Source organism: Oncorhynchus clarkii, chromosome 17, assembly GCF_045791955.1.
Source record: "Oncorhynchus clarkii lewisi isolate Uvic-CL-2024 chromosome 17, UVic_Ocla_1.0, whole genome shotgun sequence".
NCBI classification, from domain to species: domain Eukaryota; kingdom Metazoa; phylum Chordata; class Actinopteri; order Salmoniformes; family Salmonidae; genus Oncorhynchus; species Oncorhynchus clarkii.
This window is the reverse complement of record NC_092163.1, coordinates 79622463-79637857: the sequence shown is the minus strand read 5'-3', so window position 1 is coordinate 79637857 and position 15395 is coordinate 79622463. Positions and strand designations below refer to the sequence as shown.

Below are 15395 nucleotides of genomic sequence, written 5' to 3'. Positions count from 1 at the left end.
GAACGTCAGGGCAGGGTGAACGTCAGGGCAGGATGAACGTCAGGACAGGATGAACGTCAGGACAGGATGAACTTCAGGGCAGGATGAACGTCAGGACAGGATGAACGTCAGGGCAGGATGAACATCAGGGCAGGATGAACGTCAGGACAGGATAAAAGTCAGGGCAGGATAAATGTCAGGGCAGGATCAACGTCAGAACAGGATGAACGTCAGGACAGGGAGGATGAGGATCAACGTCAGGACAGGGAGGATGAGGATCAACGTCAGGATAGGATGAACGTCAGGACAGGATGAACGTCAGGGCAGGATAAATATCAGGACAGGGAGGATGAGGATGAACGTCAGGACAGGGAGGATGAGGATCAACGTCAGGGCAGGATCAACGTCAGGACACAATGAACGTCAGGACAGGATGAACGTCAGGGCAGGATAAATATCAGGACAGGGAGGATGAGGATGAACGTCAGGACAGGATGAACTTCAGGGCAGGATAAACGTCAGGTCAGGATAAACGTCAGGGCAGGATGAACGTCAGGACAGGATGAACGTCAGGGCAGGATGAACGTCAGGACAGGATGAACGTCAGGGCAGGATGAACGTCAGGGCAGGATGAACGTCAGGACAGGATGAACGTCAGGACAGGATGAACGTCGGGACAGGATGAACGTCAGGACAGGATGAACGTCAGGACAGGGAGGATGAGGATGAACGTCAGGACAGGATGAACGTCAGGACAGGATGAACGTCAGGACAGGATGAACGTCAGGGCAGGATGAACGTCAGGGCAGGATGAACGTCAGGACAGGGAGGATGAGGATGAACGTCAGGGCAGGGAGGATGAGGATAAACATCAGGACAGGATGAACGTCAGGACAGGGAGGATGAGGATCAACGTCAGGATAGGATAAACGTCAGGGCAGGGAGGATGAGGATGAACGTCAGGACAGGGAGGATGAGGATGAACGTCAAGACAGGATAAACGTCAGGGCAGGGAGGATGAGGATGAACATCAGGACAGGGAGGATGAGGATGAATGTCAGGACAGGATGAACGTCAGGGCAGGATGAACATCAGGACAGGATGAACGTCAGGGCAGGATGAACGTCAGGGCAGGATGAACGTCAGGGCAGGGAGAACGTCAGGGCAGGATGAACGTCAGGACAGGATGAACGTCAGGACAGGATGAACTTCAGGGCAGGATGAACGTCAGGACAGGATGAACGTCAGGGCAGGATGAACATCAGGGCAGGATGAACGTCAGGACAGGATAAAAGTCAGGGCAGGATAAATGTCAGGGCAGGATCAACGTCAGAACAGGATGAACGTCAGGACAGGGAGGATGAGGATCAACGTCAGGACAGGGAGGATGAGGATCAACGTCAGGATAGGATGAACGTCAGGACAGGATGAACGTCAGGGCAGGATAAATATCAGGACAGGGAGGATGAGGATGAACGTCAGGACAGGGAGGATGAGGATCAACGTCAGGGCAGGATCAACGTCAGGACACAATGAACGTCAGGACAGGATGAACGTCAGGGCAGGATAAATATCAGGACAGGGAGGATGAGGATGAACGTCAGGACAGGATGAACTTCAGGGCAGGATAAACGTCAGGTCAGGATAAACGTCAGGGCAGGATGAACGTCAGGACAGGATGAACGTCAGGGCAGGATGAACGTCAGGACAGGATGAACGTCAGGGCAGGATGAACGTCAGGGCAGGATGAACGTCAGGACAGGATGAACGTCAGGACAGGATGAACGTCGGGACAGGATGAACGTCAGGACAGGATGAACGTCAGGACAGGGAGGATGAGGATGAACGTCAGGACAGGATGAACGTCAGGACAGGATGAACATCAGGACAGGATGAACGTCAGGACAGGATGAACGTCAGGGCAGGATGAACGTCAGGGCAGGATGAACGTCAGGACAGGGAAGATGAGGATGAACGTCTATCTAAAATGAAAGGAGGGGTGTGGATTTTAGATCATTGTAATTGAGACTCTGAATATTTATATAGACAGCGTTACTTTTGTCCCACGTTGTTAATATATCGTCTGTGTCTGAAAATGTTTCTAGCTGTCAAATCCTTGCATTCGGCCGTCCTTATTTCCTCAATTCCTCTCAAAGCTCATTGTAGGTCGTAAGTCAGAGGAAGGGACCTTGGATCCTCTCCTCCAATACGCTTTGAGAGAAAAACGAAAGAACAGAAGAAGGATTTGAGGGATGGTAACGTTCTCTTTGTTTGGCATTCTGTCATTGTTTCCGTGGACTTCCATTACAGAGGGCCCTTCGCATTAAAGATTCCATGTTCTAACATGCCTCAAAACCTTGATGGATAAAGTTTCTAATCGTGTTAGATAAGGTCGCAACTCAATGTCTCTCCACCAAAACCCCTTTCTATCAGAAGGAGAACAATATGAATAGGAATAAGGTAGAGAGGGAACGAGGGAACGAGGAGAAAGAGAGAGAGAGGGAACGAGAGAGGGAACGAGGAGAAAGTGAGAGAGTGGGAAAGATGGGGGAGTGAGAGAGAGAGAGAGAGAGAGAGAGAGAGAGAGAGAGAGAGACACAGAGAGACTGGAGCACAGAGGCATTGAGACAATAAGCCCGACAGGCACGCGCTGCTGAGAATGTCCTAAAGGCCTGGAAGGGCTTTATTTGGGGTGGGGCTGTGCGTGCGTGTGTGTGTGTGTGTGTGTGTGTGTGTGTGTGTGTGTGTGTGTGTGTGTGTGTGTGCGTGCGTGCGTGCGTGTGCGTGTGCGTGTGTGAATGCGTGCGCGTGCGTGTGCGTGTGTGTGTGTGTGTGTCCACCAGCTCCACATCATAAGCCGTTTCACATTACAACTGCAGCAGGGAATCCGCCCAAAATAACCCCGTTTTTTTCCACCTCTTTAACATCAGAACGAGATCAACTGAGTCCTGTGCTATACGGTAATATGGGGACGGGTTGGGAGCTAACAGTCACACAGACAAAGTGGTTTTGACCTGGTACTTGTCTGTGGGCACTTAGCTTAGTCCCCCCAAATAATCAGCAGGCCATTAATAGACCACAGTGGGGGAAAGGAGGGGAGAGAGGAGAGGAGGGAGGGAGGCAAGGAGGATGGGAGAGAGAGGAGGGAGGGAAGCAGAGGGAGGGAAGGAGGATGGGAGAGAGAGGAGAGGAGGGAGGGAGGGAGGGAGGGAGGCAGAGGGAGGGAGGGAAGGAGGATGGGAGAGAGAGGAGAGGAGGGAGGGAGGCAGAGGGAGGGAAGGAGGATGGGAGAAGGACGGAGGGAGGGAGAGAGGAGAGCGAGTGAGGGGAGAACAAAAGGAGATGAAAAGGAGGTCTGTCCTTTAGCTCAGCATGCCGACCTGCCAACACATCCATGTTGGTGTCACTTCATCACTGTCCAGGCCTCAGACATGACAGGGAGTCTTGTATCCCAAATGGAACCCTATCCCCCATATAGCACACTACTTTTGATCAGAGCCCTATGAGTCCTGGTAAAAAAGTAGTGCACTACATAGGGAATAGGGTGTAATTTGAGACACAGAGACATAGGGCTCTCTCTAGATCAGGGGCCTCACTCCTGACATCAGGGCCCCCTCTCTCTACAAAGGCCCTCTACCCTGACACTGACGCTGTGCGGGGCTTCCTCTCAGACCTGGGTTCAAATAACCTTTTTGAAATCTTTTTTTTTTGTCATTTCAAATAGTGAAATATCTGGGCTTGACTGGCACCAATGAGAACAATAGAGTAGTTGCAAAAGTGCAAAAACCTCTCACGCACCTAGCAGCTGGCACTCTAATTAGACTAGATCACTCCGGTTAGACTAGATCACTCCAATTAGACTAGATCACTCCGGTTAGACTAGATCACTCCTGTTAGACTAGATCACTCCGGTTAGACTAGATCACTCCGGTTAGACTAGATCACTCCGGTTAGACTAGATCACTCCGGTTAGACTAGATCACTCCTGTTAGACTAGATCACTCCGGTTAGACTAGATCACTCCGGTTAGACTAGATCACTCCGGTTAGACTAGATCACTCCTGTTAGACTAGATCACTGCTGTTAGACTAGATCACTCCGGTTAGACTAGATCACTCCGGTTAGACTAGATCACTCTGGTTAGACTAGATCACTCCAATTAGACTAGATCACTCCGGTTAGACTAGATCACTCCGGTTAGACTAGATCACTCCGGTTAGACTAGATCACTCCAATTAGACTAGATCACTCCGGTTAGACTAGATCACTCCGGTTAGACTAGATCACTCCAATTAGACTAGATCACTCCAATTAGACTAGATCACTCCAATTAGACTAGATCACTCCAATTAGACTAGATCACTCCGGTTAGACTAGGTCACTCCGGTTAGACTAGATCACTCCAATTAGACTAGATCACTCCAATTAGACTAGATCACTCCGGTTAGACTAGATCACTCCGGTTAGACTAGATCACTCCGGGTAGACTAGATCACTCCGGTTAGACTAGATCACTCCGGTTAGACTAGATCACTCCAATTAGACTAGATCACTCCGGTTAGACTAGATCACTCCGGTTAGACTAGATCACTCCGGTTAGACTAGATCACTCCGGTTAGACTAGATCACTCCAGTTAGACTAGATCACTCCGGTTAGACTATTTTTTCCCCCACCTTTATTTAACCAGGTAGGCTAGTTGAGAACAAGTTCTCATTTACAACTGCGACTTGGCCAAGATAAAGCATAGCAGTGCGACAAAAACAACAAGAACCGAGTTACACATAAACAAACGTACAGTCAATAACAAAAATAAATAAATAGAAAAATTAGAAAAATCTATGTAGAAGAGTAGGGAGGTAGGCAATAAATTAGCCATAGAGGCGAAAATAATTACAATTTAGCATTAACACTGTGGGGATGGATGTGCAGATGATGATGTGCAAGTAGAGATACTGGGGTGCAAAAGAGCAAGAGGATAAGTAACAATATGGGGATGAGGTAGTTGGGTGGGCTATTTACAGATGGGATGTGTACAGGTGCATTGATGGGCTCTGACAGCTGGTGCTTAATGTTAGAGAGGGAGATATGAGTCTCCAGCTTCAGTCATTGGCAGCAGAGAACTGGAAGGAAAGGCGGCCAAAGGAAGTGTTGGCTTTGAAGATGACCAGTGCAATATACCTGCTGGAGCGCGTGCTACGAGTGGGTGGGACTAGATCACTCAAGTTAGACTAGATCAAACACTACAAGAATTTTAAATATTTCAAAATGGTACTTGTCAGGTCTGGCCCTGATCTCTGACACTGCGCTTGGCTGTCTTTGACAGATCCCCGTATCTATGCCCTCTGCTGTCACTGAGAATAACCAGACAAGAGAACACACACACACCAGAGAAACACACAGACAGGACACAGCAGAACCCAGACTACAGGAACACTAGACGATCCCAGAGCAGAGACAGAAGGATGAGCTCACACAGACAGGACAGAGCAGAGACAGAACACTAGGATGCTGTCTAGACGATCCCAGAGCAGAGACAGAAGGATGAGAACACACAGACAGGACACAGCAGAACCAGACTACAGGAACACTAGACGATCCCAGAGCAGAGACAGGAAGATGAGAACACACAGACAGGACACAGCAGAACCCAGACTACAGGAACACTAGACGATCCCAGAGCAGAGACAGAAGGATGAGATCACACAGACAGGACACAGCAGAACCAGACTACAGGAACACTAGACGATCCCAGAGCAGAGACAGGAAGATGAGAACACACAGACAGGACACAGCAGAACCCAGACTACAGGAACACTAGACGATCCCAGAGCAGAGACAGAAGGATGAGATCACACAGACAGGACACAGCAGAACCAGACTACAGGAACACTAGACGATCCCAGAGCAGAGACAGGAAGATGAGAACACACAGACAGGACACAGCAGAACCCAGACTACAGGAACACTAGACGATCCCAGAGCAGAGACAGAAGGATGAGATCACACAGACAGGACACAGCAGAACCAGACTACAGGAACACTAGACGATCCCAGAGCAGAGACAGAAGGATGAGATCACACAGACAGGACACAGCAGAACCAGACTACAGGAACACTAGACGATCCCAGAGCAGAGACAGAAGGATGAGATCACACAGACAGGACACAGCAGAACCAGACTACAGGAACACTAGACGATCCCAGAGCAGAGACGGGAAGATGAGTCAGGCTGCAGAACCTGTTGTAGTTTAAGTTGAGAGCTGTGATATATTGTTCCAAACAAGACTAGTGATTATTTAAAAAAATATATATATTTAACCTTTATTTAACTAGGCAAGTCAATTAAGAACAAATTCTTACTGACACTACCAAAAGACAAAAGGCCTCCTACGGCGACGGGGGCTGGGATTAAAAAAAATAAAAAAATAAAAAGATATAGAACAAAACACACATCATGACAAGAGAGACACCACTCCACTACATAAAGAGAGACACCACTCCACTACATAAAGAGAGACACCACTCCACTACATAAAGAGACACCACTCCACTACATAAAGAGAGACACCACTCCACTACATAAAGAGAGACACCACTCCACTACATAAAGAGAGACACCACTCCACTACATAAAGAGAGACACCACTCCACTACATAAAGAGAGACACCACTCCACTACATAAAGAGAGACACCACTCCACTACATAAAGAGAGACACCACTCCACTACATAAAGAGAGACACCACTCCACTACATAAAGAGAGACACCACTCCACTACATAAAGAGAGACACCACTCCACTACATAAAGAGAGACACCACTCCACTACATAAAGAGAGACACCACTCCACTACATAAAGAAAGACACCACTCCACTACATAAAGAGAGACACCACTCCACTACATAAAGAGAGACACCACAACACTACATAAAGAGAGACACCACAACACTACATAAAGAGAGACACCACTCCACTACATAAAGAGAGACACCACTCCACTACATAAAGAGAGACACCACTCCACTACATAAAGAGAGACACCACTCCACTACATAAACAACACAACACAATATAACAACAACATGGTAGCAATACAATATAACAACAACATGGTAGCAACACAATATAACATCAACATGGTAGCAACACAATATAACAACAACATGGTAGCAACACAATATAACATCAACATGGTAGCAACACAATATGGTAGCAACACAACATAACAATAACATGGTAGCAACACAATATAACAACAACATGGTAGCAACACAATATGGTAGCAACACAACATAACATCAACATGGTAGCAACACAATATGGTAGCAACACAACATAACAACAACATGGTAGCAACACAACATGGTAGCAACACAACATGGTAGCAACACAACATGGTATTAACACAACAGAACAACAACATGGTAGCAACACAACATAACAACAGCATGGTAGCAACACAATATAACAACAACATGGTAGCAACACAATATAACAACAACATGGTAGCAACACAACATAACAACAGCATGGTAGCAACACAACTTTAACAACAACATGGTAGCAACACAACATAACAACAGCATGGTAGCAACACAACTTTAACAACAACATGGTAGCAACACAACATAACAACAACATGGTAGCAACACAACATAACAACCGCATGGTAGCAACACAACATGACAACAACATGGTAGCAACACAACATAACAACCGCATGGTAGCAACACAACATAACAACAACATGGTAGCAACACAAAATAACAACAACATCATAGCAACACAACATGGTAGCAACACAACATAACAACAACATGGTAGCAACACAACATAACAACAACATGGTAGCAACACAACATAACAACAACATGGTAGGAACACAACATAACAACAACATCATAGCAACACAACATAGCAGCACAAAACATGGTACAAACATTATTGGGCACAGTCAACAGCACAACTGTCAGTAAGAGTGTCCATATTTGAGTCTTTGAATGAAGAGATTGAGATAAAACTGTCCAGTTTAAGTGTTTGTTGCAGCTCGTTCCAGTCGCTAGCTGCAGCGAACTGAAGAGAGGAACGACCCAGGGATGTGTGTGCTTTGAGGACCTTTAACAGAATGTGACTGGCAGAATGGGTGTTGTGTGTGGAGGAGGAGGGCTGCAGTAGATATCTCAGATAGGGGGGAGTGAGGCCTAACAGGGTTTTATAAATAAGCATCAACCAGTGGGTTTTGCAATGGGTACACAGAGATGACCAGTTTACAGAGGAGTATAACCATTGATGGATGGATGACCCTGTTGGCTTCAATCACTCAGTGGCCAGTTTATTAGATCAGCCACAATCACTCAGTGACTAGTTTATTAGATCAGCCACAATCACTCAGTGACTAGTTTATTAGATCAGCCACAATCACTCAGTGACTAGTTTATTAGATCAGCCACAATTTTTTTATTTATTTTACCTTTATTTTACTAGGCAAGTCAGTTAAGAACAAATTCTTATTTTCAATGACGGCCTAGGAACAGTGGGTTAACTGCCTGTTCAGGGGCAGAACGACAGATTTGTACCTTGTCAGCTCGGGGGTTTGAACTTGCAACCTTCCGGTTACTAGTCCAACGCTCTAACCACTAGGCTACCCTGCCGCCCCTAGTTTATTAGATCAGCAAAAATCACTCAGTGACTAGTTTATTAGGTCAGCCACAATCACTCAGTGACTAGTTTATTAGGTCAGCCACAATCACTCAGTGACTAGTTTATTAGGTCAGCCACAATCACTCAGTGACTAGTTTATTAGGTCAGCCACAATCACTCAGGGGCCAGTTTATTAGATCAGCCACAATCACTCAGTGACTCGTTTATTAGGTCAGCCACAATCACTCAGTGACTAGTTTATTAGATCAGCCACAATCAATCAGTGTCCATTTTATTAGGTCAGCCACAATCACTCAGTGACTAGTTTATTAGATCAGCCACAATCACTCAGTGACTAGTTTATTAGGTCAGCCACAATCACTCAGTGACCAGTTTATTAGATCAGCCACAATCACTCAGTGACTAGTTTATTAGGTCAGCCACAATCACTCAGTGACCAGTTTATTAGATCAGCCACAATCACTCAGTGACTAGTTTATTAGGTCAGCCACAATCACTCAGTGACTAGTTTATTAGGTCAGCCACAATCACTCAGTGACCAGTTTATTAGATCAGCCACAATCACTCAGTGACTAGTTTATTAGGTCAGCCACAATCACTCAGTGACCAGTTTATTAGATCAGCCACAATCACTCAGTGACTAGTTTATTAGGTCAGCCACAATCACTCAGTGACTAGTTTATTAGATCAGCAAAAATCACTCAGTGACTAGTTTATTAGGTCAGCCACAATCACAGTGTGAATTCTTTGGGGCATAGAAACGTTGCTTAATCGCCATCATGGGACCTCCCACACCATTGCGCCACCAGCCTGTACCGTTGACACCAAGCAGGATGGGGCCATGGACTCATGTCGCTTAAGTCAAATCCTGACTCTGCCATCAGCATGACGCAACAGGAACCGAGATTCGTCTGGAACAAGGCAATGTTTTTCCACTTCTCAATTGTTCGGTGTTGGAGTCGCTTCTTCTTGTTTATAGCTGATAGGAGTGGAACCTGGTGTGGTCATCTGCTGTCAATAGCCAATCCGTGACAAGGACCGACGAACCTGGTGTGGTCATCTGCTGTCAATAGCCAATCCGTGACAAGGACCGACGAACCTGGTGTGTTCATCTGCTGTCAATAGCCAATCCGTGACAAGGACCGACGAACCTGGTGTGGTCATCTGCTGTCAAATAGCCAATCCGTGACAAGGACCGACGAACCTGGTGTGGTCATCTGCTGTCAATAGCCAATCCGTGACAAGGACCGACGAACCTGGTGTGGTCATCTGCTGTCAATAGCCAATCCGTGACAAGGACCGACGAACCTGGTGTGGTCATCTGCTGTCAATAGCCAATCCGTGACAAGGACCGACGAACCTGGTGTGGTCATCTGCTGTCAAATAGCCAATCCGTGACAAGGACCGACGAACCTGGTGTGGTCATCTGCTGTCAATAGCCAATCCGTGACAAGGACCGACGAACCTGGTGTGGTCATCTGCTGTCAATAGCCAATCCGTGACAAGGACCGACGAACCTGGTGTGGTCATCTGCTGTCAATAGCCCATCTTTCAACCTCTCATCAACAAGCTATTTTCACCCACAGGACTGCAGCTTGTTCGTCTCACCGTTCTTTGTAAACCCTCTACATTGTCGTGCCTGAAAAGCCCAGGAGACCCGCTGTTTCTGAGACACTGTCGTGTGTGAAAAGCCCAGGAGGCCCGCTGTTTCTGAGACACTGTCGTGCGTGAAAAGCCCAGGAGGCCCGCTGTTTCTGAGACACTGTCGTGCGTGAAAAGCCCAGGAGGCCCGCTGTTTCTGAGTCACTGGAACCGAAGAACATTCCACGCTCAAACTCACTTACGTCACTCGTTCTGCCCATTCTAAAGTTCAATCAAACAGTAACTGAATGCCTTGATGCCTGTCTGCCTGCTTTATATAGCAAGCCACTGTTACGTGACTCACTGTCTGTAAGAGTGATCAATTTTTTTTGTGAACGGGATGATGTACCTAATAAACTGGCCACTGAGTGTATACTTACAACAATGAACTCACTGTACTGTAAGTCGCTTTGGATAAAGTGTCTGCTAAAAAGCGATTTGATTTGAATGTAACTAAGCCACTACTAGTCACATGCTATCCCTCATTTTACATTTCTGCTGTTTGTTTCCAATTGCATTTCTATTACCCACTGAACAGAAACACTAGTCTGACCCACTGAACAGAAACACTAATCTGACTCACTGAACAGAAACACTAGTCTGACCCACTGAACAGAAACACTAATCTGACTCACTGAACAGAAACACTAATCTGACTCACTGAACAGAAACACTAGTCTGACCCACTGAACAGAAACACTAATCTGACTCACTGAACAGAAACACTAATCTGACTCACTGAACAGAAACACTAGTCTGACTCACTAAACAGAAATACTAGTCTAACTCACTAAACAGAAACACTAGTCTGACCCACTGAACAGAAACACTAGTCTGACCCACTGAACAGAAACACTAGTCTGACCCACTGAACAGAAACACCAGTCCGACCCACTGAACAGAAACACTAGTCTGACTCACTGAACAGAAATACTAGACTGACTCACTAAACAGAAATACTCGACTGACTCACTGAACAGAAACACTAGTCTGACTCACTAAACAGAAACACTAGTCTGACTCACTAAACAGAAATACTAGACTGACTCACTAAACAGAAATACTAGACTGACTCACTAAACAGAAATACTAGACTGACTCGCTAAACAGAAACACTAGACTGACTCGCTAAACAGAAATACTAGACTGACTCGCTAAACAGAAACACTAGACTGACTCGCTAAACAGAAACACTAGACTGACTCGCTAAACAGAAACACTAGACTGACTCGCTAAACAGAAACACTAGTCTGACTCACTAAACAGAAACACTAGTCTGACTCACTAAACAGAAACACTAGACTGACTCGCTAAACAGAAACACTAGACTGACTCGCTAAACAGAAACACTAGTCTGACTCACTAAACAGAAACACTAGTCTGACTCACTAAACAGAAACACTAGACTGACTCGCTAAACAGAAACACTAGACTGACTCGCTAAACAGAAACACTAGACTGACTCACTAAACAGAAACACTAGACTGACTCGCTAAACAGAAACACTAGACTGACTCGCTAAACAGAAACACTAGTCTGACTCACTAAACAGAAACACTAGACTGACTCGCTAAACAGAAACACTAGTCTGACTCACTAAACAGAAACACTAGTCTGACTCACTAAACAGAAATACTAGACTGACTCACTAAACAGAAACACTAGACTGACTCGTGTCCAGGAAGCAAATACACTTGTGAAGTTACCTTGGTAAGAAATCAATAGTCACTTACCTTCCAGGGGTATAGGCGAGGGATCTATGGGCAGTAGCAGCTAGAGTAGCTGGAGGTAGTGTACAGATTGGAATGCTTTACAAGCTACTGGAATTGACCCCTGATTTTCGAAGGTTATTCGCTTTTCCTTGGTAGATGTGTTATGCGCTGAGACACAAACTGTGGGGATTGGAGGGAGCGCATGTTTTTTTTTAAACCATGCTCAAGACAATGTTTCCATGATACACAAACCTTCTCATTTATTTTTCATCTACAGTGCATTTGGAAAGTATTCAGACCCCTTGAATTGTTCTACATTTTGTTATGTTACAGCCTTTTTCTAAAATGGATGTAAAAAATTAAAAACCCAACTATTCTCTGCAGTCTACACACAATATCCCGTAATGACAAAGCGAAAACAGTTTTTTTGAAAATGTTGCTAATTTATTAAAAATAAAAAGCAGAAATACCTTATTTACATAAGTATTCAGACACTTTGCTATGAGGCTCGAAATTGAGCTCAGGTGCACACCTGACAGTGCAGGTCAGAACAAAAAAAACGTCATGAGGTCGAAGGAATTGTCCTTAGAGCTCCAAGACAAGATTGTGTTGAGGCACAGATCTGGGGAAAGGTACCAAAAAATGTCTGTAGCATTCAAAGTTCACCAAAAACACAGTGGCCTCCATCATTCTTAAATGGAAGAAGTTTGGAACCACCAAGACTCTTCCTAGAGCTGGCCGCCCGGCCAAACTGAGCAATAGGCCTGGGAGAAGGGCCTGTGTCAGGGAGGTGACCAAGAACCCGATGGTCACTCTGACAGAGCTCCAGAGTTCCTCTGTGGAGATGGGAGAACCTTCCAGAAGGACAACAATCTCTGCAGCACTCCACCAATCAGGCCTTTATGGTAGAGTGGCCAGACGGAAGCCACTCCTCAGTAAAAGGCACGTGACAGCCCGCTTGGAGTTTGCCAAAAGGCACATAAAGACTCTCAGACCATGAGAAACAAGATTCTTGATGAAAACCGGCTCCAGAGCATTCAGAACCTCAGACTGGGGTGAAAGTTCACCTTCCAACCGGACAACAACCCAAAGCACACAGACAACGCAGGAGTGGCTTCGAGACAAGTCTCTGAATGTCCTTGGGTGGCCCAGCCAGAGCCCAGACTTGAACCCAATCTCCCATCTCTGGAGAGACTTGAAAATAGCTGTGCAGCAATGCTCTCTATCCAACCTGACAGAGCTTGAGAGGATCTGCAGAGAAGATTGGGAGAAACTCCCCAAATACAGGTGTGCCAAGCTTGTAGCATCATACCAAAGAACATTCGAGGCTGTAATCACTGCCAAAGGTGCTTCAACAAAGTACTGAGTAAAGGGTCTGAATACTTATGTAAATGTGATATTTCAGTTTCTTTTTTTTATATAGATTGCACATCAACAACAGGTGTTTTGCTTTGTCATCATTGGGTATTGTGTGTAGATTGATGAGATACATTATTTTTTTAAATACATTTTTGAATTTGGCTGTAATGTAATGAAAATGTGGAAAAAGTGGTCTGAATACTTCCCTGAATGCACTGTACACTGTATATGTTGAAGAGGGTGTACTGTATGTTTTATCCTGGGAAGTCACATTGAGATTGCCATCTGTTTTTCAAGTGTACCCTGGACATTTAGTATTGTCAAAACAATACTTTGGGGTTTTAGTAATAAGGATGTGATCTGTCAAGTGTCTGGTGAAGCGTCCTCGTTTCTTCCCTCTCTCCTTGGCTCCATCATTGACCTGATCATCATCGGGCATCAGGGAACCAAGATCAAAACACACACAGGTCTCTTCCCACATTCTCACCTCCTCTCTCTCTCCTCTCTCTCTCCTTCAGCTCGTCGGCTCCATCATCGGGTGTCAGGGAACCAAGATCAAAACACACACAGGTCTCCTCCCACATTCTCACCTCCTCTCTCTCTCCTCTCTCTCTCCTTCAGCTCATCGGCTCCATCATCGGGCGTCAGGGAACCAAGATCAATGAGATCCGCCAGGCGTCAGGGGCTCAGATTAAGATAGGTAGCCAGCTGGACAGCACCAGCGATAGAGCCGTCACCATCACAGGGACCCCCATCTCTATCAACCTGGCCCAATACCTCATCACCTCCTGGTAAGACAAAGCTCTGCCACCACCGAGCACAGCACACAAGGTGTAGAGAGGGAGAGGGAGCGAGGGAGGGAGGGAGGGAGGGGAGAGGAAAGGGAGGAGAGAAGGAGAGGAGAGGGGAGGGAGAAGGAGGGAGGGGAGAGGCAGGGGAGAAGGAGGGAGGGAGAGAGGGAGATAAGGGGATAGGGAGGAGAGAGGGAGAGCAACAGACACATCACCATCACAGGGACCCCCATCTCTATCAACCTGGCCCAATACCTCATCACCTCCTGGTAAGACAAAGCTCTGCCACCACCGAGCACAGCACACTAGGCGTAGAGAGGGAGAGGGGAGGGAGAAGGAGGGAGGGAGAGAGGGAGAGAGAGAGGGAGAGGAGAAGGAGGGAAGGGGAGGGGATAGGGAGGAGAGAGGGAGAGCGACAGACACATCACCATCACAGGAACAACCATCTCCATTAACTTAACCCAACACAACCTCCTGGTAAGAGAAAGCACCACCCTCCCTCTCCCTCTCCCACCTCCTGGTAAGAGAAAGCACCACCTAGCAGGACAACAATATAAGCGATAAGATATAAGATGCATTATCTTGTAGCCCCAGCAACTGGACCACTTCCTGGCAGTGCTTGAGTTGGGCCGGTACACACTGGTAGAGAGCACTGTTTGAGTCCAACACCTTATTGAATTGGCTCTAAAATATATCTTACAAATATGTCTGTCAAATTAGAATGAGTACTGGCACCTTTTTCATTACACTGGTCAGGTCACATGATTAGGAAAGAACCCTGGTCTGTATGACAATGATGCATTAACACACTGATTAAATACAATATTTTTTAATCTTGTGATGATTATTCATGTTGCGTGACTGCTCTCTGAGGACCTCTCGCCTCCGATCAACACAGCGACTAGAGCGTTGACAGTTCACTCGCTGCCTCTTCCAGGTGTTGCATCTGACAGGTTAAAGTGCCCTATAAGTACGAAGTGCAAAACATTGGACTGTAGGGCTAGAAGGTTCCTACCATAACATTCCATCATTCTTCTATCCTAAAAAACACATTATAGCCATGCTGAATTACACAACCTACATGTTCTATTAGTAATTACACTATATTAGTAAGTAGTTACACATTGTATTCACACAGACAATACATTCGCAATATGCAATATATTTATTTACATATTGACAAATGCAATATGTAAAATCAAATCTTAAAATAATAAGGAAATTCCTAATGGACTTTGAACTTATTTGT

General features: G+C 45.9%; 1 protein-coding gene across 3 annotated transcripts in view; it reads left to right on the top strand.

The window, feature by feature from the left end:
* The window catches only part of LOC139371461 (poly(rC)-binding protein 2-like), a 156787-nt gene that overhangs the window by 139130 nt on the left and 2262 nt on the right, over positions 1-15395 (top strand). For all 3 annotated transcript variants that reach the window (XM_071111890.1, XM_071111888.1, XM_071111889.1), the window contains one exon: positions 13977-14146. In XM_071111890.1, the coding sequence (XP_070967991.1) occupies positions 13977-14146 (170 nt within the window). The remainder of the gene's footprint in view (positions 1-13976; positions 14147-15395) is intronic.